The sequence below is a fragment of the Pipra filicauda genome, unplaced genomic scaffold (assembly GCF_003945595.2).
Source record: "Pipra filicauda isolate LSUMZ 115617 unplaced genomic scaffold, ASM394559v2 scaffold146_size1912638_pilon, whole genome shotgun sequence".
Classification (NCBI taxonomy): Eukaryota; Metazoa; Chordata; class Aves; order Passeriformes; family Pipridae; genus Pipra; species Pipra filicauda.
The window spans coordinates 279,315-304,290 of NW_024103951.1; the positions used below are offsets into that span (position 1 = coordinate 279,315).

General features: G+C 44.0%; 1 protein-coding gene and 1 long non-coding RNA gene across 2 annotated transcripts; one reads left to right on the top strand and one right to left on the bottom strand.

Moving 5' to 3' along the window:
* Positions 1–4,301: 4,301 nt before the first annotated feature.
* Positions 4,302–23,413, bottom strand: LOC120322716. Its single transcript, XR_005562568.1, has 3 exons — positions 23,164–23,413; positions 6,554–6,633; positions 4,302–4,576 (listed from the first exon to the last, which is right to left on the bottom strand). It is a non-coding gene; the product is annotated as an uncharacterized LOC120322716 (long non-coding RNA).
* On the top strand, positions 17,059–19,057 carry LOC113992246 (G-protein coupled receptor 55-like). Its single transcript, XM_039378762.1, has 2 exons — positions 17,059–17,318; positions 18,049–19,057. The coding sequence occupies exon 2, from the start codon at positions 18,062–18,064 to the stop codon at positions 18,977–18,979; it is 918 nt and encodes a 305-aa protein (XP_039234696.1). The 5' UTR covers positions 17,059–17,318; positions 18,049–18,061; the 3' UTR covers positions 18,980–19,057.
* Positions 23,414–24,976: the final 1,563 nt, after the last annotated feature.

The following is a 24,976-nucleotide window of genomic DNA, read 5'->3' on the forward strand; positions in this document are numbered from 1 at the left end:
ACTATGACCACAGCTGAGGTGTACAAGGAGTTTGGAGGCAAAGAAAGGTTTTTATCATAATCTTTGCCATTATCCATGTAGCAGCAAGTGGAAAAGCTTTCCAAAACAGTAGGTTTTCTAAACATTATTTGTTACTGCCTTAATCACTCAGAAACTTACAGCCTTTTCAATATGAGTTAACTTTTCCTTTTTGCACTTTTCACATTAATTTGCATATGAAATATGTGTGAGAAAGAACATGATTTACTAAATAAACTGTATATATAAAGCGTATGATTTGAAAATACATTTTAATTTCCCAATTTGACATCAGTGTATTATTCTCCTCTACCTATTTCATGGCAAACTTTTGCCATTTTCTTCTTAAAACAGTTCTGAGATGAGGAAATACACTGGCTATCTAAAAATTACTTGGCAGAAGCAACTGTCACCCATCACACAAGGCTAGGATTATTAAGTCAGGATCAATGAAGCAGTACCTTTGACTTTCAACTCATTTATCACTAAGCACTTTAAAAAGATCATATTCTAATTTTCAAAGGAATAAGAGCACATAGGCAGTAAGCAGAGAGGGAAAGTGTGCGAGGGCTCTCATATGTGGGAGAGGTTTGATTTGCCAGGACTAGGGAGAGAACATTCGCTCCTGTCAGTGCTTAGCCAGGGGTAGAGTCACACCAAACTCAGGCAGGGAAAGAGTTCCACTCACAGAAAGAAATCAATGTGATTTTCTCAATGAAGGAAACAGGAGCCATTTTATGAAAGTCTTCGTTTGTCTAAATTTTGCCTGTTATATATGCAAATGAGAGCAGCCTCTCTAAGCATGCTTGAAATCTTTGAAGAAAAGAGAAGGAAGAAAGAGAGCCCAGGGGGGGTGGCTTTACAGGCTATTACAATAGCCTGGTTTTTTACCACAAAAAGAAAGCAGGTCTTTTGAGCAAAAAGGTGTCACTTTCCATCCACTGATTTTCAAGATGAACTTACGTTTAAGTAAAACACTTAAATCCTGTATTTGACCTGCATATAGTTCTTTCTAAATCAGAATTTTACATACAGGCTCCTCTGTGAAATTTCCTGTTAAGTCTGGAGAATCTCCAGTTGGTTGTACTTTTATACCTGAACAAAAGCAATAAAAATCTTCATGCAGCTTGAGAAGGTACAAAACAATTTTGTTGATTAAAGCTGAAAAGTATTTGACATTTTAAAACAACAAAAATTTTCCCGAGTCAATACACAGGTTTAGTACAACAGATGAAATTTCTTCTATCTTGATGTTATTCTTAATACAGAGAAAAGTGATAAGAACCTGAATGTGAATGCCTCACATGCCCAAGTTTCCTTCCAGGACCTCAGTTATACTGCAAAGTCAAAGAAACACTATCTCAGTGGAAAAAAAAAAATTTAAAAAAAAAATCAAGCGCTATCCAAAACCACCCAAAGCTGTGTCTTTAAAAATTACATTTTCAGTTCTGCTCTCTTCTGTGAGTTGAACAAAACCACAATTGCACAATTAACCACAGACCTTAAAGAGCAGCTGTATTTAACCTTTAATTTTTCTGGACAATGCTGTTTCAGGACACACAGGTGAGAATATTCACAAAAAGCAATTTTGTTTTTATCCAGTTAAACTCTTCCAACTGGGCCAAACCCCAGAGGTCTTTACAACATAGAAGAGGGCTGATTTTTCTTGAGGACATTTTTATCAATGGCAGATAACTCCATCAACATCCTACAATTAGCATTTGTTCAATAGTCAGTGTGATTTCCTAAGCTGTATTTTGTAGCCTCACGAAACAACTGAAAGACAGAAGAGCATAGAAGGTAGTTTGGCCAACCAGGAAAATAACATGAACTCAATTTAAAACAAACACACAAAACCTAACAACACACAAAACCACACAGGATTTGTTCTCCAAACTCCTTTCCTGTCCCTTTGCCTGGTCAGTTATATCATCTTCCATTTCCCAATCCTGCTTGAGCACAGAATTTCTCCTAAGGGGCCACAGTGAGCACAGATGGGCATGTGCCCTGTAGAGTCAGTCCAACATCATTTCATTATGATTACATACATCAGCTAAAACACACAAAGCAGACAGCTTTCCACTCGGTTGAGAATGATTGACCACAAAGAAAGCCTGATAATTGTCACTGGCAGTTTGTCGTATCGGGTATTTTCAAGCGCTCAGAAATCTTCAAAGTGAGAAGAGCAGCCACCTCACTGCCTAAGGCAGCCTCCAGATCACAAAAAGAAGCTGAACGGGGCTGAAAGACTGAAACTTCAGAGTCTGATCTTCAGACAAATATCCTCCCAAACCTCGCAGCACTGTGTGCTGCTCTAAGTGATATTTCACTCAAGGCTTTTTCTCCAACACCACAACCTAACCTGCCCAAAACCCATGCGAGAGATAGACCGAGGCTACTCAAAGGTACAGACTTCCGCCTCTCTCATCAAAATGGATTAGCAGGTTTTTTTCCTCCTCACATTCAGAACATTTTCCACTTTAGGCTAATTTATTCCTACGACACTTGGGTGCCCTCTCCATCCTTCCAGCCAAACACAAGGAGAGGAGCTGCGCAGAGGCAGCGTCCTTTGAGGACCTGGCAAGTCTAGCGGGAGCAAACAGAGAGCCCACCAGCCCTGTGTGCAGACCTTCTGAGGCGACTGTCAGCTGCCATAAGAGCCTGCAGGGACCTGCTCAGCACCACAGTGGTAAATGGCAGAAGCTTGGATAATCCCTTTATGGAGTTAGGGGACGATGAGACCTTGGCTGCCGCACACCAATATAATTTCCCAATTTGACATCAGTGTATTATTCTCCTCTACCTATTTCATGGCAAACTTTTGCCATTTTCTTCTTAAAACAGCTCTGAGATGAGGAAATACACTGGCTGCCTAAAAATTACTCAGCAGGAGCAACTGTTGGCTAGAAATCTATTTGCATTGGAATACCACTCCTAGGAACTGATTGCCACAAAATAGCACTATGTGATGGGCTTTTGAAGTTCAGTTACCTCACTGTTAGCTGGAAAACTCCAGAGAGATAAAACTTACCCCTTCAGCAAGGGTATGCCAAGTTCACACAAGCAATCTTCTGTTTATCTTTTTAACGTCAGGCCAACACACAGACTAAAGCAAGTGTTAGCACTGAAGCACACTGGAACAGACTAAGAATAGTCATATTTATATAGTGCCTTTCATCTGAGGAAGTCAGAATGAAAGTGAGAGATACGATCCCACGCTGCACAGACAGACTGATCTCCATCTAGTGATGGAAATAGAGGAAGCTAAAAGGTGAACCAGTAGCCAAGCAGCTGGTGTAGTTCAGGTCCTGCAAAGTGATTCTGTGTCCCTGGAGGGCCAAAACTTATTGCCTTTGGCCCTGTCAGAAATTTCACTTTAAAATATCTGCAAAATAAAAGAAATGCTGGCAACACTCACTGCAGCATATGACATGACTGAGGGATCACCAGAGCCAAGTTCATGCTGGAAACGTGGATTTTTAATTTACTTTTTCTTTAATCACTGTCCTTTCTGCCTCACCAATAGGTCATAGGGATGGCACTGCTTTCTCCAGCACCCATTGCTCCGAGGTGAGGACTCACACTCCCAGGAGTGAACTCAGTACCCAAGTCCAACAGACCTGCAGTTGAGGGACACCAGGATGCCACCTACACTGCGTCATCTGTACCGACATATTTCACTGCAAAACCCCTCACCCAGCATCTGGCACCTCTTCCACACCATGCCCAGCTGCTTTTGTACATGCTGCCTGTACAGAAGGTCACAGTGCTCACTCATTTAAAGCAGAAGAGGCAGTGCTGCGGGGAGGCAGGGCACACTTGCAGACCTGATGACGAATCTCAAAGCTTGCCCATGATGCAGGTGTTTTGAAGCACACACATCCTGCTATTTATCTTCTCATTCCAACCAAGACTGAATTTACCTAGTTCAGTGCATGGGTGAAGTCTTCTTGTAGTTCTGGAAACTGCAAACAGCATGGAAACAGCATGGACATACATGATCATCACACCAAGATCACACTCCAACACCACTATTTTTCCTTTTTAAAAATGCAACTATAATTAAACATTGAGACATGTTTAAGTAAACATGAGACATTCCTGTTACAGCTAACAGAGAGAGCAGAGAAAGGCTGTAAGTTGTCTGGTCATATGAGCTATATATTAAAAAAAATATATATTTTATCTTTTGTGCAATGTGCTGAAATGAAACTAAGGTTTCATTTTGGCCCCCACAGCAGTGCCAGTGCTCAGTGTACCCTTCCAGTTTCCCAGAGGTCCTCTCAGCAGCTTTATTTCTGAGCTGCCTTTTACCACACTGTAAAGGTGTCACACTGTCATTTGAGGGAAGCAGCTGCTTCCACCTCAAGCAAAGCACCATCCTGCAGTGTCAAATACAGAAACTAGTGAGGCTCCCTCAACACTCAATGAAGAGCTTTTGGCATCTCCAGTGAGCAATTCAATATTTTAACTTCTGACTTACCCACCCCAAGGACAGCAGGGTACTCGGACATCTGGGCTCTTAGATCATCTATCTGTGTACTTGCATATCTGTATCCTGCAGATGAAACCATACAGATGCTTATTAAGCATCTCTGCCATCCCAATCAACTCATTACTGAAAAAGATGCAGCCAATAATTATGCCAGAAGCTATATGAGCTCTGGAAAGGAGACCACATATGACTGCCCTTGTAGGTTAATAAGGGTTTACACAGCCATTATTATTTCTATTAAATCCACTAATTGCCTGGTGTTACTGGAAAAAATGAAGATTGTGGTGTTTTTCCGATACCTTTGATCTGTTTATTTACTAAGTTACCATGGTTCATCATCCCTTCACTCAAGTTTACGTTGGTTGGGGAATTTTCCCCAGTATTTCTTAAAATCATACCAAAACATACATGTCATTTCTTTTAGGAGATCCTAATGCCTCCTGCTTGTACCTTTTACAGACAGAGCCTTATCTCTGCTCCTACACCAAAAGCAAGTAATTCCAATTCAGTGAAAGCAAGACTTGCTCTCAGTTCCTATTGCAGTTGAAAAAATTGCTGAAACACCGTAAAGTCATCAAAATAACTACACTGAGTTCTTGCAAATCTCTGTCCCTCTTTTTCCTCTGCACCGTGTATTTTTAAGCGTGCGCAGCGCATAACAGTTTCAGTAAAATCAGAGAACTCTGCATATCTCCAGCTCTCTCATTCTAAGGTACTGAGATCACACTGCAAAGCAGAGCCCTGTGACACAATTGTCTTGAAACCATAGGAAATCACTTGGCTGGTTAAAAATACCAAAATCTGAGCTGTGGTAAGTGTGAATTTTTTTAGGGGTTTTGTTGTTGTTTTTGTTTGTTTTTAATGTAACAACAAGCTGTATGCTTAATAAAGACAGTAAAATTGTTACAAAAACTATAAACTATCACCTTCCAAGCTGTTTCTCTTTAGGCTTTAGAAGTAAAAACACAAAGATACCCTGAGAATTAAATCTTTCTCTTGAAAGTAGACACTATGACTTGTTTTGAGACAAACTTCTCTAAATTACTCTAAACTACATCTGCCCACTCTACATCGCAGGACCTTCTGTTCTTTCTCCTCTTTTGACTTCCAGTGCTGGAAATTCAGCTTGGGGGATTCAACCAGATCATCTCTTATTTATATATCCCCGTCAAACAAATTCTGTGCCAGCTAAAGTTTGTAAAAGTCCGTTTCATTGGTGCTTTCTGGCAACACACAAACATAAGAAGGGACCAAAGCTGATACTACGACCAGAGCCTCGGCAGCAAGGATGCTGACAATGTGAGAACAAGCACGTGCTGCATTTCCACGCTCATTTTGGAACCTGCTCTCTCTGGCACCTGCTCTCTCTGGCACCTGCTCTCTCTGGCACCATTATTCATTTAGAGCACAGCCTGGTGCTTCGAGTGTCATCACTCACAGATTTCAGCCCAGCTCAGTGGGAATTGCCTCTGTGTTGGCTCAGTACTGCAGATAGGAGAAAAAGAGAAGCGAAAATGTCCTACCTTCAAATACAAATATTCTGGTATCTCCTAACTGCACCAAGTACCAGGTCGATTATGCAAAAAAGGTGTTCAGGGTGATTTTTAGGACAGAATTCGCCACCACCACCTTCAGCCTGACTCCAGCAAATCAGTCAGTGAGAATTCCCTGCTATGGAATGTTGACAAGATTTAATATATAACTTTTTAACAAAGAACATCATCACACACAGTCTCCCATCTTGCCTCCAGCCTTCTGCCCTTGAAACACCCTTGGCCACACAAGCCATGGTTTGGTTTTTCTGTCACCAGTTGCTGTCTCTTACTTTCCGCTGCACTCTTCCTACAGTTTGGCCCTTGTACAAATCAAGAGGTATCACCAGATAAAGCTTTCATCCTGTTTTCACCCAGTCCACCCACTGATGGAAACCTTTATCAATGCCAACATCAAGTGTCTTTAAAAATTAATTAGAGTTCAGTGTGGCAGATTCCATTGCCAATCTCTGCCAATATCAGAGTTACATCCACACCAGGGACTCACCATTAGTCCAGTCTTCAGGTCCCTGCTTTTTCAGTCATCACTATAAAAGGAGCAGTCAGCTGTTCTCTCATTTCATTTGACTGGAAGGTGAAGAGAGCACACATGAGCTTCAGTGAGATCTGTAAATGCCTAAAGATCAGATACATTATCAGGAGACATCTCAGCTTTAAAGCAATTTCAGACTATTGTAATTTCTGAAGTATTTTTAAAATAGTTGATTTTTTTTTAAGTGTGGGTGTTTACAGGGTTAGGCTTTTTGCTTTTTCTTACTCTAACTAGAACACAGGAACCAAACATCTAGCCCAAAGATGTACAATCACCTACCAATATCAGACGTGCCACTCAGCTTTTTTAACTAGCTGAACATGAAGTCACAGCCAAATTTTAGGCATCATCATTAAATAAGCAGGTTACTTCCTTTTGGGCAGGCTGTCAGTAGCAGTGTGGCTGCACCTGGGAGCACCAGTGGCCATATCCTTCCCCCAGGGTGCATCCTGCTGTGCCTGTGCCTGTGGAGCAGTGTGGGAGCCAGGCTAAGCCAGAGCCCCACTGCCTGGGCAGGTCTGCAGGGACACAGCCAGGGCTGGGGCTCTGCCCAGCACTCAGGCCAGCAGCAGCAAAGAAGAAGGCTGGATGCAAGTGCCTCCCAACTCTGCCTTGTGTTGCTCCTCCACAGCAGCCTGATTTTGGGTTACAGCTCGTCTCTGGCACCCAACGTCAAGTGCCATTTGAGGAAGAGGTTTGTAGATGAGGAAGAAGTTGCAGAGCCCCTTGGGCCATGACAGTGACACTCACAGCTGAGCTGTGATCCTTTCAAACATTCCCACGAGTGCATCACATAGAGGTCATGTCATCCCTGACTCACCTCTGTGGCAAAAAACCTCTGTAACAGCAGGGCTCTTATGAATCGTAAGGTACTGACATTTTTTCAAGTTATTAAAGGTTTCACCTCCTCTGTTTCTGTGATGTGCTTCTATACTAACACAAGCAAGGCCTGGAGGGCAGCACTGAAGTTGGGGCATGTTGAAAGCTGGTCCCTAAAGGACAGAGTTCTTACCACACACTCACTGCATTGACATGACCTGGCACACAGCTTCAAACTAATCCCTTTGCAAAGGTCAGTAAGTCAAAAAAATACATATATTGGAAAACAATATAAATAAACCACTGCCTGTTCCACATCACCACAGGCAGATAAGCCACCAACGCACACCTGTAGTGATCCAGAGCACTCTCAAGTCTCTCAGCAAGTCCAAATTCTGAGCTAGATATGTTCTTTGACAAAAATTTCTTTCATTTTTCAAGTGGCTGTACCATCTAGAGTACCAAATACATCACAATCCTCCTCCAGGTTCTAAGATAATAGCAATTACTCTAAATTTTAACATTCTGGGCGACACGTTTCTGTCCCTGAGCATGGTCTCGGCTGAAATGCAAACCCTATTCCATTCCTGAATTTTTCACCTAAAATTTGTCTCCTTAACACCATATTTCAATTTTCAAAACCGGTTTGTGGCTCAGTTGCTTAAAGTGAACAAGATTCCTTACCAGACTTCCCACTTTGCTTGTCCTCTAAGTCCTCTCTCCTTCCTAAAGCAGGAAGTTATCCCCCAGGCCAGGGAAAGTAGAGAAATCCCTCTAGCATCCCCAGTGATCACCCCGAGCAGCCATCCCCCTCCTCCTGCCCCTGCTTCTTCCACCTCACGTGACCCACCCTGGCAGTCACTCGTCCATGGGGCAGTTCTCCCAGGGTTGACTCTTGCTAGCAAGCCACAGCTGGGACTCTTCTGAGAATCTGCCCCAGATTTCTCTCAGCAGTGAGAAAAGGCTGCTTTTTCCTGTACATTGAAAGCTGTGGGATTGAGTCACCTTTCTTCTCGCGTTGTGTTACCCACGTGTTTCCCTTTCTTCTCATGTCATTGAGCTGGGAGACCTGAAGATCTTGCGTACACCTCAAGCTGGAGCACATGGTAAAAAGTGAAGAGCTGAAGGCGGTGTGAAATGACTGAGATGCAACATGAAAAAACCCCATGAACATGAAAACCCTGCCTGGGTTTCTTTCCTGCTGAGAGGTTCACTGCACGGCGCCCAGACCCTTCTTAATCACTAGCCCAGGTTTTGCCTTCAGAAGCGTGATGGGGCCGGGGTGTCTGGTATAGGAGATGGACCTGCGTGAAACAAAACACCTTTAAATAATGAAAACACCTTCAAATACAGCCATTCACCACAGGCAGAGAGATTTCTGAAGAGGAAATCAGCCATCTCCAGCATGGCCTGCCACAGAGCCAGCACTGGGGCCTGCCTGCTTTTCCTGCCCTTCTGTTGGGCACAGCCTGCCCTGGACTCCCTGCAAGCTGGAGCTAAAGGCAAACTGGCCTTGCTCTGTGCCTGTGCACCATGGAGTGCTTGACCTGCCTGAATGCAACTCAGCTGAATACAAACCAAATCCCAGCTCTCACATTCCCTTTGTGGTTCCAGTCTGTACAAAAACAAGTGTGTTGGTGTAACCAGCACCAAGTTAATGAATATAAATGGTTTTACAACAGCATTGCATGCCTCTTTTTTTTTTTCCTACCCTGTTGCTTATGTGATGTTAAGACCAGGCTGAAAATCTCTGTCCTGCTGAGCAGCAGCTGCCTCTGCCAGGGGTCACTTGGACACTGGTGTGGAAGGACATAATTTTATAGTGTAGGCATTTGTTTGGGGGAGGATTACAATTAAATTAACATGGGTGGGTTTCCCTCCAAACACACCTTCTCCTCAATCCAGAATCATAAGCAAGTGTTCTCCTACACAGAAATGGTCAATATTTCTTAGTTTGATAAACCAGGTGTGGTTAAACAAGGAAGAAAGCAAGTATAACAAATAGTTACTCTTTTTTACTACTCTTGAGGAACTCAAATTTGTTCCACCAATTATAGTTTCAGGCAGAGATTTGGCTGTGATGCAGCAGGCTATGTATATGCTATTAAATTGCAGCTCTAGAGGCTTGGACTCTTTTTGATCTCAAATTTGATCTGACTTTTCACAAGTTTATGAAATCAGAAAGATTGGAGAAACAATATTCTGAATCCTGGAACAATTTACTCAAAAGAACCAGGTGTCAGCACTGCAAAACATGAACCAAGCATCAACTATGCAAAAACTGAATTATGCTAGAAATAATAAAAAAAATTAAAATCCTGTAGTTAAAGAAATAGATCTTCTTTCTCCCCCTCCCCACTTAATTCAAATCACAAACCTGACTGCTAAATCAGCACCACAGTTATAGCCCTGCTTCATTTTGCTTCAGCGGTTGTGGTTATTTACAAAGAAATGCTCAAGACCGAGAAGTTTCAAGCTAAAATATTTAGATATTTGGCTTAAGAACTGCTTACCAGGAAAACAACAGGAAAAGGATGTGGCCTGATAAATGCTTGTGACATCTTCATCAGTGTCATCTATTTATTCATATGAATTTGATTTCACTAAAAATTAATAAGTGTGAGAAGTCTGAAGAGTTCGCGGTACCAAATGAGCAGTAAACGAGCTCCACGTTCAGGCAGCAAGACAGATATTTTTAGACTCACAGCAAATGTTGTCCACTAAAAGCCCTTTAAACCTTTCACTGAAGGGGCATTTAAAAAGGGGACAGAACGGTGCAGGCTCAGCCCCCACACACCAACGCTCTGAGGAAAGCAAGAGATGGGCAGTGGGAAAAGGAGGGGGAAGATGGCACAAAGGAGAGGGCAGGAACAGCAGCTCTTCTTTTGGTTGAAACCCAGGCTGTGGTGCCATGTGGACCCCTTCCTATGGGGACTAACATATCTAACTATGCACACAAACTGTAGCATAATAGAGATACAAAGGCTCCCTTAGATTAGAGGTGACACGAACCTCTCCCTGCCCCAGTTCACACAGTCTTACTCTAACTAAAATGTTACCAAAATTAAACAGAAGGACTCAAATTAATTAAGTGATCGTGTACATGCAGAAAATGACAGGATATATACTTAGTCATATTCTTAATTACTTCCTTTACATGTTACTACATAGTTTCAACACAGTTTCAACCCTTACCACCTGCAAATAGTTCATTCTGAATATGACAGTGCAGACAGAGAAATTATTTCAGAAGAATTTAGGACTTTTAGAAGGGTGTGAACCCCAGTCATGATTGATGCAATGTTGCCTCTCCTGGGCTGCAGACAGGGAGCTGGACACCAGGAAGGAACTGGCTAAAAATATTGTGTTGGCATTGGATATTTGGAGCTGGGAAGCTGCACTCCACTGCAGGTGTCTTGTATAACCTTTGGAAAGTCCTTCTGATTATCTCTGCTTTGATTCCCCACACGTAAAATGGGAAAAAATAACAGACCCTGCCTATGCCACCAGGATAACACTGAACAGGTACATTTAGAAGAGGACAGACAACTCTACTGTGACAGTGCCAAACAGGCAAGCCTGTCATGGTGCCTTGTGATGTCCTGTGCAGGCACCTAAATCACCCTAAAAGTGGTGTGTTCAGGCACAGCAAACACCACACCTCATGAGCACAGTGCTCAGCAGAGATAATACTTGATAAACAGGTTGTAATGTTATCGAAACACAAAACTGATGCTTCCAACTACGCATAAACAAGAAGAGAGAGATTCTCATTTGCAGCAAAATCCCCTGTGCGCTCCACGTCTGACCACAGCAAAATTAAATCTTACTGGTACGTCATGATATCATGAAGACATGCATTGCTGCTGGCCTGTTTAGATTGTAATAGACCATGAGTTGATGTTTGGCACAACCATGGTACACACAGTTTACATAACGAAGTAATAGAGCAGAACACAGAGAAAGTAACATACATTTTAATAAAAAATGATTTTTAAAAGTTTCCCTTTTTTCCTCTCAAACAAGCCTTCTGAAAACATATAGTTTTGTAAGAATATTTCCTTTGAGGAATATCATATCAATATAAACTCAGGAAAAAGCACTGTTGCCAAATTCTCACTGCTGTCACTGCATTTCTAAGTATTTAAACTCTTCATGTTAATTAGCTAAACTCGGAGACTTGCCGCCTTTTAATTTCTGCTACTGTAGGAACACCACAATTTAGCTGGGAACCTGAATTTTTCTCTTAACACAGTTTCTTACACTCCTCCCCTAAACATCCATTGCTGGCTGTAGTCAAAGACGGGCTGCCACTTTAGACACACCTTTTTTCTTGCCTAAAACAATGCTTATGTTCTTCAGTTTATTATTTTCTCATAATGACATCCAAGGACCTTCCCTTCCTACCACGAGGGCTGCTGTAGATATGTCTAACAGCTTCTCACAAACACGCTGTGCAATTACACAGGCCCCAGAAACAAGGCAAGGAAAACTGACTTTTCCCATTAAGAAGAAACGGAGCGATGAGACATGTGGGGTCTGAGACTCTTGTGGTCCCCACAGAAGAATGTGTGCACCCCAGAAGGATGCAGTTCCTCGACCATATGAGCAGCCTAATTGGCTCAAAATGCACACAAGTGCCTTTTGGGAAGAAGGTCCAGTTACACAGTTACTTTCCTGGAGTTGTATGTGCAATTCAGAACGGTGAAAAATAAAATGAAATCTTGATCATCTTCAGTAACTGATTTTTTTCCCACCTTGAAAAATTACAGCCCGGTCATGACAGGGCGGTCTTATGGTTTTGACGTTTGCATGATCTGTCAGGAAATAATTTGCAAAATTGCTGCCTCAAGTCTTTCAAAGATCATGATATCTTGAAGACTAGTGTAGCTAATGGTTTGAGTAGGAATAAAAATACCTTAGAACTGTCAAAATTATTCAGTCGTTAGGCAGAGGAGAGGCATAGGCTGTGATGTGCTACGTAGGGCCTTTGGCTGGGGTGCATGAGCCCTGCTTGAACACCTGCTGTGTGGAGCTGGAGAACTACTGAAAGTGCAAAAGAAGCAATATGAGAGAGAGATCTCCAGCAGTTTTAAATTTCACCAGTCTCAAGGCAATGTCTACCCTGCTGACCTGGCCTCAGGAGCATCCCCAGCTGATTTCTCTATGGAAACTGAGACATGTCGCTCAATAAATACTAGATCACTTCAGCACTAAACACGTCAGGGCTCAAAGAGTGAGACCAGCTCACCTGTTCTGCTAGGCAGCAGATTTAGCTCCTCCAGCATTGAAAAGACCCTTGTCTTCTGGAGCACTCTTGGCCTTGGTAAACAGCCAGGGTTTGCTGGTGCCTCCCTCAACCTTCAAGGTCTGTCCAGAGGACACAAAACACAAGTGAGAAGGCCTGTGGTCAGATCGCTGTACCAGCACAGCAGCTTCCTGCCCCCAGCCCCTCAGCCCCACCAGCGACATACAGGCAGTACTTCTGGTCACTTCCTCTACAGAAAAGCTCCATTTCAGCTGTTCTTGTGCTCTGGCCCTCTCTGCCCATAGCCGTCAGAGCTTTTGGCTCTCCCTTGCTCGTCACTCCTGGGCTGTCCACAGTGAGGATGGTGGAGCGAACAGAGAGCCAGCGAGGACAAGGAGCCCGGTGCTCAGCTGGTGGGGGCAGGTTGGGATAAACTGTCTAACCACACATGGAGACAGAGATATTGCAGGGCTTAAGCCGTATTTCTCATTTCTCCTGTAGCCACGAGATGGAGCAACTCAATTACAAACAGTTCTGCAGAGCCACCAGATTTAAGTGATGGGACTTTTCATCCCAGCTCTGGCTCACCCAGAGGCTGCAGGCAGTCTTGGATCACAACAGTGGAGGCTCTCTCTTTTCAAGCAGAGCAAATATTTTTCTCACTGCTTATACTCTGATTTAGATCAAGAAAAAACCCCACCATGTCTTCACTGCACAACCCTGTGTGGTGTGGTGGCTACTGATTTACCTACAAAACTGAAGGATGACAGCAGCACCAGCCCCGTGCTGACACTGTTCCTGAGAGCCAGGACTGACAGCAGGGGAACCAGGACATAGCACTGCCCTCTGGTGCAGTCCAGTGTCAGGGCACAGCAGTGGACCAGCAGTGCCCAGGGATGGCTGGCACAGCTCAGCACTGCAAGGACTAGATCTGCCTCAAGGGCAAGCACAGGGAATCAGCAGAGCTTCACTGGTTGCCACCCAGGGATGTGTGTGTGGCCTGAAGGGGCGGTCTGTGTGGCAGCAGCAATATGGCAAAGTCCTCCATACTAGCAAAAAAAAGCATGTGAACCCTCTTCTTCATCAGGAAAAAGGCACAAAATGATGCATTCAGCATCTGCAGTCTCACAAAGCAGAAGGTGCTTCACACACTGGTGGCATTGGTGACAAGCACAGAGGCACCAAGGACAGAGGAAGATTTGTAGAGTTGGCTCTCTTCTCCCTAGTCTCCAAGAAAAAGGACCCACCCTTGGTTTTGGGGACTTTGTGAAGAGACACGTTCCATTAGCACAGAGTAGGGCCTGTGTTGAGAAAAGAAAGGTACCTTGGTTGTCCACTGCTTTCTCACCACTGCATCCCAAGAAAGCTATTAATGAACAGTCCATGAACCCTTCATGGGCTATCCCAGTCTCTCCATTATGCAGCTCACTTGGGTTTATTTTACCCTCTCCATCAGCTCTCAGCATCACACTTTTTTCATCCATTCCATTTTGAAGGTAAAGAAGCCCTCATACCTTGTCCCAAGTGCTTTTGGACCCACTGCATGCCTTCCTGGCCCTTTCTCCTCATCCTCTTCCCTAAAAAACTCACAAGCATATTGCTAGGGAAAAAAAGCAGACCAATTGCTGGTGGTGGCTAGGCTAACCCTGGCATTGCTGCTTCCTCATCCTCTCTTTTTCAAAGCATCTTTCTCCAGATGTGCAGCCACCCAGGGCTCTGTGCAGCAAGCACACCCAGGGCAGCCCCTGGTGAGGGGGGCAGTGCTTAGGTGGCATCAGAATACGAGTGTAAATCAGAAAAGAAAGCTCCAAGTGTGTGAGAGGAAAACCTTGAACAGGGAAGAGAGAGCATCCACTCTGAGCCTTGGTGGCACTATCAGAACTGGCATTTGCAAACCCCAGACCAGGGCAGGAACACAGAGTGCTCTGGCAGCTGGGTTTATGTCCATGTTGACAGTAACCTTAGTTCCCACCACCCAGGGTGGCTCAGCCCCCAACATGCCTCTTCATGGTAGTGGTACCTGCCTGTACTCTGTGGGGTTTTTTGTTAATATCCAGAAAGCAGCCACGGTCACAAAACCACCACTAGATACAAAGTGAAGTGAAACCTAGCTGAGGAATGAGATAAGGTATTATTCACCCAAACCTTCTGTCTTGTTTTTTTCCTTTTGGTGATGTTTCTTTTTATTCCTTAGGTAGGATAATTGCAACTAAAATATCATAGGGGAACCCCAAGTACTATTTCTTCTCACATCTCCCATCCCCCATCTCTTTCACAGATGCACAGTTTTAATTTAGCCACTATAATCCTCAGTTTTCAAGTATTTAAGGAGCATGCAGAGGATCAAGCAAAACTACACCTCTGGTCTTTCTTTCCCCTTTTGGTAAGAACATTGCAAACACACATACAATGGGGAAAAAAATATCTTTTTTCCCCTTCCTCCCTGAACAAAATCAGCACCTGACACTCTCCATGGGTATATTCCCTGTTCCCTCTGAGTACAAACAGATGTAAGAGTAACTCTTGATTCTTTCAAAATATCAGCTTGAATTGAACCTACCACTGAAAATCAACAATTTCTTTTTCCTTTTTGATATAATGAAAAGGGGGGGAAACAACGACAGTGATAGCTCAGGATTTAGCTTAAAGCACATTTTGACAGCCAGCACTACCCATGGACGTTTCAGACAATCAATAAAATCATGTCTTGCTGAAAAAAAAACCCAACAGAGAAAGGTCCGTAGGGCCAGCATTTCCTTCTCTGTTACTGGAGACTCATTTTAATGGGTGACTCAGAGGTTAGACCCACAAAGCCATGTATTTGCATCCTTAAATGAGCTGTGTGACATTCTATGTACATAGTACGTGCACGCAGGCACAGTGTGGGGAGGCCAATGTGGTAATGGAAATCTGCGACAAAACAAAAAGCAGCAGCACCTCGTGCTTTCTGACATCCTGACCAGCAGCTGCTTTATATGCAGTTCACTCCACTGTCTTGAAAGAAAACAAGACTCCAGAATTCTACAAGTTGAGAAGGAGAAAAGTTCAACATTCAAAGCTAGAGACAGTCCAAAGGTAAGATGACAAGAGAGAATATTTCACTATTGCAAAACCTTGCCTTAAAAGCTTTCCTTTTGCTACAAGATTTGAAAACTAAGTAAATTTTACATAACTTGTTTTGTTTATAGCAATAGCTACTCTTTTTTAAAGACTGGACAAAGCTGCCTTTTGCATTTGTGCTTTAAATAATGTTTTTTTCTGTTTGTTTTGGATTTTTTTTTTAAATCCACACAAGAGAGTCTAGTCTGAAAGACTTTTAATCATAACTAGAATTTTCTTAGCTAAACATCTTGGTGAGAAGCTGAAATTCTATTTCTCTAGACCCAGAATTTCCTGGACACACTATCAAACAAACAAATTAAGAACAAGTCTGAAGAAAAAGGAAAGTACTAATGAAATCTCCTGTGGAGGCACTGAAGTAAAGAACTTTGTCAGCATTTATTACTTTTTAATAATTCCTTAATTAACTTCTTCTCCCTTTGGCTCTCTGTAATAGGTTTCCACCCTGCACTAGACTCACTTCATGAAGGTGACTTAGCAGGAGAGCAGCACATTGTCTGTCCAAGTTTTGGTGATGCTTTTATATTGGGCAGTATCACTGTAACCCCTTGTCTGTCATGGGCTACCTGAGTTCTGAGGTTCAGGGACCCAACTCAGCTCCCAAAACCTTTACAGCTCTGCAGGTTTAACTCCCAGACGCTGAACAACCTGCAGCACAGCAAGGAGTGCTTCTCCTCTCCAGCCAGTCAGAGCCCAAAGTGCTTCACAAGCTCAGGCTTCCTTGTCCTTTGCTATTTGGGCAAGGAAATGTCATTATTTGCCTCCAGCCTCCCCTCAGTCCCTTGCAGCAGAGCAGACCCTGCTGACAAGGCTGCTGCCCCACTGAGCCACAACTCCCCACACCTCACAGGCAGTGGTGCTCTGCAAGGAGGCTGGTTGTGCTTCACAGTGAATGAAACCTGTACCTGCTACAGCACAACAGGAGCTGCAGATGGATCCCTGCACCTGACCCTGCACCCCCAGCCCTGCCTGCTCCCATTCTCCTCCTCAGGCTGGGTTTCTGAAGCTGGTTTTTTTACTTCTGTCATGTGAGCCAGTAATTCACAGAATCATTTACCCGGCATGAGCGTGTCCTTAAGGAGCAAAGAAATAAATTTCCTTTTTGCTGATACTAATCTCTCTCAAACCACAGCAAGGGACTGCTTACCTCTGAAATAGTCAGATGACTTGATCTGCAGAACAGAAACTTTGACTGCACGGTTGAAAACTGGTTGACAAGTCCGAAATGGAACTGCCTCAAAATTAGTAACTCACGTTTTGAAGTAATAACAATTAGAGAACAGCAGTCAAAAGCAATTTCTGGCACTGACAGAAAGATCTCTGACAGGCTTTATTCACAGGTTACATTTGCTGTCATGGAACCGGCTGGAGAAAAGGACGACGTATTCCTGGGCATTTGTGATTCCAGCTGAGACAAGCATGGCAGAAACCAATGAGCGCCTTCCCAGTCCTTATCAGGAGAGTCTGAGTGCAGAATCAAGCCAGTACCCTTCCTCTAAAGAAGATAATTGCTCCGTGACCCCAGCTCAGAGAGTAAGTACCTCCACACTTTAAGTCCCCTCTTTGCAGAGGAGAATCCAGATGCATGTTTCCTGCAATCCTGTCTCTGCTGTGGTAGCTCTGGCTGATTTAGACAAAAGCTTGGGTTCTTAAATCTCATCCTTCTACTAATGACTTAACTTCTGCTGGAAATAGCCTATTTGAAGCTTCCTGCCTGCTGCTTTTAGACAGTTTGTAGAAGGGCCAAAGGTAATCACAGTCAGTCTTTGCCCAGGGGTGGTGGGAGAGGGTGTGGGATGGCAGTGGTTGTGTGGGATCTTCACATTAACAAACATGGGAGACCCTCGTGGTCTTGGCTTCCCAAGGTCTCTTATGATAGCTTGATGCAGGAAACCAGATCCAAATAATTGTCTCCACTCTCACAATCCAAAAAACACCAGAATCGGGGGCTGCTACCTCGGTTCTGCAAGGAGATTGTATCACTCCAAGGGGATGGTGCCGTCACATCTATACTCTGCCTAGACTAAATCATAGCACAGTTAGGGATAACAGGTGACAGTGCAAGTGAGGCTTGGACCCCAGAAATCCCTGCTCCTCCTTGACACTGAGCAGCTCCATGTTACCGGGCGCTGCAATTCAGTACAGAGCACCCTGAGAGGGGAAAAAAAGCATCTCCAAGTCTGTGGACACATAGAGACCTCACTGGCCTTTGTACCGTGTCTTCATCCTTCCTTGCAGTGAAGGTGATTTTCTTCTCTTCCAGCATACCTGGAGTTATGAATGACACCCATGACAAGAGCAATATCAGCGCTACCGTGGAATGGTTCCAGTTCATCATGTACATCCCCACATTTAGCCTGGGATTGCTGTTCAATGTGATGGCTCTGTTGTTACTCTTTTTTAAGGTTAAAAAGCTGTCAGAATCTACAGTCTACATGATAGCCCTTATATTCCTGGATACTTTGCTGTTGTTTACTCTTCCTTTTAAAATCATTTCCTACCGCCGTCAGGACAAGTGGAACTGGGGGTCTGTGTTTTGCTCCGCCTTGGAGAGTCTTTACTTTGTAAACATGTATGGCAGCATTCTCATCTCCCTCTGCATCTGCGTGGATCGGTACATCGCTATCCAGCACCCCTTCACAGCCCCCTCCCTGAGATCCATCAGGAAAGCTGCCATGGTCTGTGCTGTTGTCTGCCTGGGCACCTCGGTGGGGACAGTCTCTACATCCCAATTGCATGAAAAGGGCCAAAACATCTCATCCTGCTTCCATAACTTCTCCCCAAGGACATGGGCGGACATAGGCCTGTTCAGCACCCTGGAGACCATCTTCTTTGGCAGCATGGCAGCCATGACGTTCTGCACTGCCCAAACTGTCAGGTGCCTGAGAAGGCACAGAGATCCAGATAACCCCCAGACGCACATCACTAGAGCAGAGAGGATCGTGGTGACAAACCTCGTGGCGTTTTTGGTCTGCTTCACCCCTTACCACGTGGCATACTTCATGTACTTCTTGGTGAAGAGAAACATCATCCACATCAGCTTTCAAAAAGTGCTGCGAGATGTCGTTCAGATTACCCTTTGCTGGGCAAACCTGAACTGCTGTCTGGATGGCGTGTGTTATTACTTTGTTTTAAAGGAGTCCTTGGAAGAACCATCGCAAAACACGGAAAGAAGAGGCATGCCAAAGCCTTGATTTACATACTGCATGTTAGTTACTTGGGATGATGTGTGGTGAGGTTTTCATGGAAAGTGCAGGGTCCTGAACTTCTTACCTAAGCCATTTGCTTGAAATATTCAGTTCTGAAAACATTTCATTAAAAAAATAGAACTAAGCCCATTTCCAGGAGACTGCTCCTAACTTTTTTTATTTCCTTCCATAATGTTTCCTGTTACTATTTATGGGTAAAAAGAAATATTCCTTTTTATTTCTTCCAAGCCTCTCCCATTTCTCCAACGATTCTGGCCATTGATTTTTCTGGAAACAAGCAGGCTGAGGTGTGTAAAAAGCTCATACCTGACCACCACAGACAACCACTGTTGGAGCTCCCTGCCTCTGCCTACACATGGCCCCCAGTGCCTCTACCAGCTCTAAGAGAGCACTAATTATCGGGGCACAGAGATGACTTTCGTTCTAGATTCCTGGGATAAATTATAATTCTGCAAAGGTAACATTTTCTACTCAGAAGTTCCCTGCTGGATCTTATTGCTTCTGGGCCTCTGAGCATTCACTGTTCAGGTCAAATCTGGTGTGATCTGATCCCTTCTTTGCTCAGGTGGGTAATTGCAACAGCTTTTTCATTTGCAGGGCTTTATACCCAAATCTTGACATGGGGTATCCAGTGAGACTGCAGAGACTCCTCTTTGCACCAAAAGAATATTAAAGATATAAAATGCTAAAAAATAAAGGGAAAAATCTGAAAACCTGAAATTCATATTAAGAAAAAAGAAAGCAAAACCCAAAGATTTGTTCAGAAATGATTCACCCCTGAGAACTGAGGACTCATTCCTAACACACAGTGCTAAGCTTAAAATCATTACTTTGTTCTGAAAGAATGACAATAGGGGCTAGAGAGCTATTATGGAGCACTTTTTCTACTTGCACTTCTTTTTGCATTTGAAAAGGGGAAGTGAAAAGGTTTAAACCAGCCTTGAAAGCTGGGTATGGAAGTTGGTGAAGCTGCTTTGCTGAGGAACTACACCCTTTGGGCCAACCAAATCCCAACCAAAGCATTCATCTCCCAAATAGAAAGAATTAGCACAGGCACCAGGCACCTAGAAACTTCTACATACATTTCACTACATTAGGAATTTAAAAAAAAGTTAAAAAGTTCACTTTTTATGTTTTGTGAAAGATGTTCACATACAGTGAATGGAACAAATTATTTACCATGAGCATTATCACATCTGTGATGCAGTGGGCCAGTGCAAAGCTGCAATTCAATCAAGTGCTCCAGCTTGCCTTACTCATCCCTGTCTTCATCCTTCCTTTCCTTCCACATGCCTCTGTCTTCAGGTTTTTGGAGAAACTGCATCCTTTAGCAAAGCTGAGGCTTCTCCCTCCATCAGGTTTCTTGCTACTGAGAAACATCTACCATAGCAACAAACTCTAATGAATCAGTGTCTCCAGCTACCTTGAAAGGCAAAGGGCACCTACAACCTCTTTCATTTTATCTCATTTATTCTTCTTTTTCTGATTTTATATACTGTCACTCCATAAGAATGGCATTTACCACATTTTTCTAATGTGATAAAAAAGTTGCTGCGGGATACTGACACAACCAAAAATCTATGAGTAATCAGAAATGTTTCCCAGGAAGAAAAGCTGAATCAGTGCCATTTGCAGACACCAAACGATGTAAAACCTCATGTCTGCTGTATGCTAGTTTCCTATTAATCCTTCTCTCTATTCCAAGACAAAAAGGGCATTAAACTGGGATTATATTTGAAAGCAAGTATCAGCAGTTTAGAGTTATAAACACTGCCAGGCAATTGTTAATCCAAAACTAAGCGTTACAAACCCAGGAAATCCAGTTTAGATTACACTTCAGAGTACACCAACGCAATCCTGACTATTCCTGGGTTAAGTATTAACTTTGTGACTACAAGTAAAGCCACCTCCCAAAGACCAGCATACAACCTGGGCCAGCCATCATTACTGAGACAGCGAAGGACACTGTCTGAAACAGTTTATCAGTTTAAAGAGGAGCTTAGGAAAGAAAGCACAAGACGTTGCAGGTAGCAGAGGCTCATCTGACTTCATTCATGCTAATAGGAAGTGCAGTGGCTTGAAAAAGTTGCAGGTGGAAGGGGGCAGAAACAAAGGACTGTGACTTTTGACAGAGCAAGGTTGGCATGGTAGTAAAAACCCTGCAGGTTTTAGACCATTTTGTGTGATCAGGGAGAAGATAAAAGAAAGCCTGAGCTTTCAGTCTGAGCTCAAGTCTTGCTGCTGCTCCTGCCTGTGGCTGACAGAGACCTGGTGGGACCTTGGGCAGGACCCCGCTGTGTGACAGGGGCTGTTTGCTCCCATTTGAGGTGCCCTATGGTATCTCACCCAGCTTCCAATGCTGAATTGGACAGGGATGGGATATTCCTGGCCCATCTCACTCCTACCCATCTCTCACTGCAGAAATCATACAAAAGGAGCCAGATCACACTTAATTCAAACCCACAGCCTATCACACCTTATGCCTTATGATTCCTCAGAAAAAAACACATTTAGGCTATCAGGAGTGGGAAGAGATAAAGCAATGGGCTGGACACATTTGCATTTGTAACCCACTCCATGCTATAATGGCAAGACAGAACTTGCAATAGCAAGACCATTAATGCCCTTCTCCTTTGCAACACAAAATACAGAGGCTAGAAAAATATATTCCCTAGTTTTGGAAAAACAGGGCAGAGATCGAGCAGTATCACTGAGTCTTATCCCAGATTTCATTTCTGGACATAATCACATCATTAAAATAATTTTTATAGTCCATGCTATTATGGGTTATTGCTCCCTCAAATTAGCCTGTGTCACTTGCCTTGGGATGCCCACATACATCTGTCACAAAACATCTTTGGAAAAAATCCCAAATCTCTCTCCCACTTTTTGCCAATCAAAAATCCAATCCTTTATCTTTGTTATTGTCACTTAGCTCCTATTCACACCCTCAGAGGGGAACAAATTTCAACATCTCTCACTAAGCTTTTAAAGGAGAAAGAAAGAATAAAAACAAAAAGAAGAAAAGAAAAATGCATTGAAAAGAAGAGTGGTGGCAATGCCAGCAGCTCTCCTTGGCAGGTGCTGGATGTGAAAAGCTCCTTTGGAAGATCTTGGCAACAGCACCCTGGACTCAAGGTGAGCAAGCACCAGCAAAGGCTTGTGGCAGGAGACAACAGAAGCCTGAGGGAGCACCTTGGCACAGGCACAGTGAACTGACAAGCAGCGGGGCACAGTGCACACCTGCAGCAGAAAGGGGAGAGAATTTAAGACCTTGTGCAGAGCATTGCTACATCTATGGGGGAAAATCCAGCCTTCTACTGCCACAGAGGGAAAACCCCAGGAAAAGGTATATACAGCTTTTTAGGTAAATCATGATGACATGAGAGAGAGTTGTTTGTTTGTTTTTTTTTTTTTTTGGTCTTTTGTTTTGTTTTTGCTTTCTTGCTCCACTGACACCAGAGCACAGCAAGAGCATATTAAATCAAACACTGCCATCAGGAAGGGCTTGGAGGTTTGACTCCAACCATGCCAGCCACTTCTTTTACCACATCTTTTTAAGTGACAAAGCGATGACAAATGACAAAACACTGCCACGCTTTGTGGTGCCACACATCCCTGAGCACAGGTTGCAGCCCCAGCCGTATCCTCTTCCACCTCCTGCTGCCATGGTGTGAAGACCTTACAGTGCTTCCCTCCCCTTAAGGCTGGTTTGGTTTGTTTTAGAAACAAAACAAAATAAAATAAAATAAAAAGCCCCAACCACTCTTAAATACTTCCCTAAATATACCACCACATTCAGGATTTCAGCTCGATGAGATATCCTGGCGTCTTGTTTTTGCAATGACTCCCCACAGGAGCCCAGGGAACCATGAGGGCAGGTCCAGCTGCTGGCAGGCTGTACCTCAATGCAGTTGCAAAAGGGTTTATTATAAACGTGGATCCAGCAAAGAATTTAACTTTTCTCTCCTCAAAGCCATTTGCCAAATTCAAACCGGTTTCTGTCAGAAAAGCAGTGTTACTTTTAAACGCTCCCTGTGCCCAGGGAGGACTTTGCACAGAAAAACTCACAGCTCCAGAGACAAACAGCTGCCCCTGGGGCCTCTTCTCTGTGAGGGAACAACGTGGCATTGGACATTAAAATATTAGTTTAAGCTTCCATCACTTACTGTGTGTTCGTGTGAGTGCCAGGACATGGACACAAGTGAGTGTAAACCCCCATGAGGGGAGGATGGAGGTGTGGGTATGTAGGTCCCAGTAGCTGCTCCGGTCTCCCCTCAGCGCTGTCGACATCAGTCACCATCCAGCACCTTCCATCTGGGTGAGTGGCAGCAGCACAGCCAGGAAACCTGCCGAGTGAGGGCATCATTCGATGAGCTAATAACATGCTCATTCCAGCAAGAACCACACACACCATGGAACACCAGGCCCTGCTCGCTGCCTGGCACTGGAGCATGACGGGGGCAGTCACCAAGCCCTCAGAAGCAGGCAGCAGACACTGAGAACCTTCTCCTTGCTTGGAAAATCACTCTCTTTAGCCAAGCCTACTCCAGGCTACTCCACTACAGCTGCACAGGGCTAAGATTATGCTGCCCACAGGTGTCACAGCAAATGAACTGAACACACTGAGAGCTGCAAATATTAAGAAGGCATGAATGGATTTTACAGCTCCTGCAAACAGCCCCACACGGCGCTGCCCTTCCAGCAAAAACAGTGGAGCACTCGCTACTAATGAAAAATCTGGGGAAAGAAGGGAAGACCCTTGAAGATGGGAAGACCCACCAAGTCCCTATATGGGTGAGCACAACATGCTGCTCTTGCAGAGACAGTGCTTCAGGAACAGCTACACCACACGAACTCATGTTGTCAAGGAGACTGATACCAAATATTTACCTTTTATTGCAATTAAACAACTTCACCAAAAGCACTGAATGAAAGCAAAGTGCATTTCCTTTGCAAACCTCATTAGAGAATTGCCATGCCTTCCTCTCCTGACTTAACATTTCAAGCAGCCATTTGATATTTGGTACCTGCTGTTATAAAGGCAACTCAGTTTGACTTTCATCATTGTTTTCTCACGCATTTCATGGGCTAACACTAAAATACTTGGTCAAGGAGAAAGAGTAAGCTTTTCTATCCATGACATTTTAACTGAAATGTTTTTTTAAAGCTGATATAAAGCTCAGAAAGAGCTGGTCCAAAAGGCTTATTGCAAACCTGCTTTGTGCTTCAGAGGGGCTCAAGCTACATTGCAACTGTCTGTACTTCTGTAGCATTCATTTTTCTTGGAGAGGTGGATGAGTGTCAGTTTTAAATGCCTCCTTTCCAAACACAGCAAAATGCTTCTCAAAGCACTTTGATCAGGCAATTCTTTTTCCCTAGCCTGCTGTTGCCACGAGAGGAGCCCCTCCTGGCAGTGCCGGGGACCTGGATGTCTTCAACGGAATGGAAATTAAAATAGGGTAGGAGACAGAATGTGCTTAATTGGCCCACATTTCCTTCCCAGGTCCTAGGCTCAAGCAGAGGCGAGACTGACAGCTGTGACCCTCTGAACAGGCACCTGTCCCCAAAATACAACAAAGTGCCTGTCCCCAAAATACAACAGAGTGCTTGATAAAGACCTACCTAAGTCTTTAAGTCTCTGTGTCTGGCAGGCGAGGGAGGCAGCACACAGCCAGCCAAGGTGCCAGGGCTTTGGATGGGGCTCACTGCTCATTCCCAACAGTCACCACGCAGCATGACAGAGGCAAATGCAACAGTCTGCCCCAAAACGGCTGCCATTCACCATTTGCCCTGACCCAGACCCTGACTTGGGGAACAGTTTCACAACCACGCTGCCCACAAGGGGAAACACAACACCTTTAAACATTTCCTGCCAGCGATGGAGTGACAAATCACCTGTTTGCTGTTCCCAGCCACATTCATTGCCTGCTCCGTGTCTGCCACATTCACATCACAGGGACCTGTGCACAAACAGGTGCT